The sequence below is a fragment of the Manis pentadactyla genome, chromosome X, assembly GCF_030020395.1.
Source record: "Manis pentadactyla isolate mManPen7 chromosome X, mManPen7.hap1, whole genome shotgun sequence".
NCBI classification, from domain to species: domain Eukaryota; kingdom Metazoa; phylum Chordata; class Mammalia; order Pholidota; family Manidae; genus Manis; species Manis pentadactyla.
The window spans coordinates 20,467,861-20,469,999 of NC_080038.1; the positions used below are offsets into that span (position 1 = coordinate 20,467,861).

Below are 2,139 nucleotides of genomic sequence, written 5' to 3' on the forward strand. Positions count from 1 at the left end.
CGAGAACTGCGGACCCGAGCAGCTCTTGAAGGAGAGTGCTCCACCTAACTCTCAGGTGGGTGTCCCCCGACTGGGATAGGGGCTAAGGGACCCCTTCTTTTGCTCCTCTTGGTTCTCCGGGAGGTGTTGGCGTTGGGGCACCTTTACAATAGCAGAATAGAGGGGGCCTAGGACTTGCCAATAGCTGACATTACAATCTTATTGTGAACTGAAAACACCCCCACACCCAAGAACAGAGGCTCCCCATTGGCAGCCTCTGCTGTCACCCCAGTGTACCCCCAGATGGAGCTAGCAAGCTGTCATCTCAGGTTTCCTCCGAGGTCCTCTGTGAGGTTCTCAGGGAACAGGATGACCAGAACAGGAGCCCTGTGGGGACCTAGAGTAGAGCCCCACGGAAACTTGCAGAGGTGGCCTTGGTTAGAGCCAAGGTGATCTCCCAGCTGAAGGTGCTCACATCCTCGCACCTTCCCTCCCCCAGGTATCCTTACCTGCTCACAGCCTGCCCACACTCCTGCCTGCTGTCCTTGACCAGAGAGTCATCATGCCTCAGCGTCGGAAGAGTAAGCGCCAGGGCCGCCATACACAGCACCAGGCCCAGGGTGAGACCCAGAGTCGTGGGCATGCTCAGGCCACAGCAGCAGCAGCAGCAGCAGCAACAGCAGCAGAGCCCACTCCCTCCTCGTTTCCTCAGTGTGAAGATCTTATCCAGAGTCTGCCTGATGTTGAGCCACGTAGCACTGGCCAGCAGCCTCAGGAAGCACCACCTGTCACCACTGTATCTACTCACACTACATCTGATGAAGCTTCCGACGATGAAGATCAGGATAGGCCCAGGATTACTGAGGTTCCACTCGACACTCAAGGCTCATGCAAATTTTATTACGTCAGTACCATTATTGACGTGTTGGAGCACTTCCTTGTGCAGAAGTATAAACTGAAGCAGCCCATCCTGAAGGAAGACATGCTGAAGATTATTGGTAAAGAGAATGAATCCCAACTTCCTGAGATCCTCAAGAAAACCTCTAAGCGCATTGAGATCCTCTTTGCTCTTGACTTGAAGGAAGGTGACTCACCTAGACCATCATATGACTTGGTCAGCAAATTGAAGCTCCCCAACAATGGGAGGGTGCGTCCTGGCAGGGGCTATCCAAAGACGGGTCTTCTGATGCGTGTTCTGGGTATCATCCTCTTGCACAACGGCTGTGCTCCTGAGGAAGACATGTGGAAACACCTGAGGAACATGAGACTATATCCTGGGAGGAGGCACTTCTTCTACGAGGAACCCAGGAAGCTCATCACCCAAACTTTGGTGAGACTCAAGTACCTGGAGTACCGCCAGATGGCTGGCAGTGATCCCCCTTGCTATGAGATCCTGTGGGGCCCCAAAGCCCACGCTGAAACCAGCAGGAAGAAAATCCTGGAATTTATAGTGAACAGCAGGAAAGAAATTCCCAGTGTCTTCCCAATCTTTTGTGAAAAAGCTGTGCAAGATGAGGAAGAAAAAGCCCAAGTCAGAGCTGCAGCCAGCCTTGGCACCACTGGCCATGCCCAGAAGGGTCTCCCCACCTCTACTGAAGTCTGAGAATTTGGTCCTCCAGACCAAATACAACGTCACATCACGATAAGGATTATGTTCTTAGAAATGCAAAAGAATCCCATAGGAAAATAGTTGCGTAATGGAATAGAAAAAAAAGTAAACATGAGCAATGTTAGCTTACCTGTTCATTTTAGTCTTCAGTTTCAGAAAATAAAGTGATCTATACTTTGCTTTTCATAGCTTATTCAGTAAAGAAGAAAATAAATCTTAATTAATTAGATGTCATGTTGACTGGTTCTTTAATTCACCATACATTGAGTATCTGCTCTTTAGAAGACTCTCTTACTATTGGGCATGCTAAGATAAAGAAAATCCAGCCTCTACTCAAAGAATTTTAGAGCTTTTGAGCTAAATGCATCCAAGTTAAGATGTTGAAATACCCTCGATGAACTACAGGTAGAGTAAAAAGAAGAGGGAATTTCTTATAAGAGTAGTTAAGTGGGAATTTCTGGAGCAAGGCAGTTCGGGACTGTCGGAAACTGCAAGTCCTCAGTAGGATGTAATTTTACTTTACACTGTGTGGTGGGCTAGTTCAAGTTGCG

At 48.7% G+C, this 2,139-nt stretch overlaps 1 protein-coding gene across 1 annotated transcript; it reads left to right on the forward strand.

Moving 5' to 3' along the window:
* The first annotated feature begins 541 nt into the window (after positions 1-541).
* LOC130681996 (melanoma-associated antigen B5-like) lies at positions 542-1,582 on the forward strand. Its single transcript, XM_057495996.1, has one exon. The coding sequence runs from the start codon at positions 542-544 to the stop codon at positions 1,580-1,582; it is 1,041 nt and encodes a 346-aa protein (XP_057351979.1).
* The last annotated feature ends 557 nt before the right edge of the window (positions 1,583-2,139 follow it).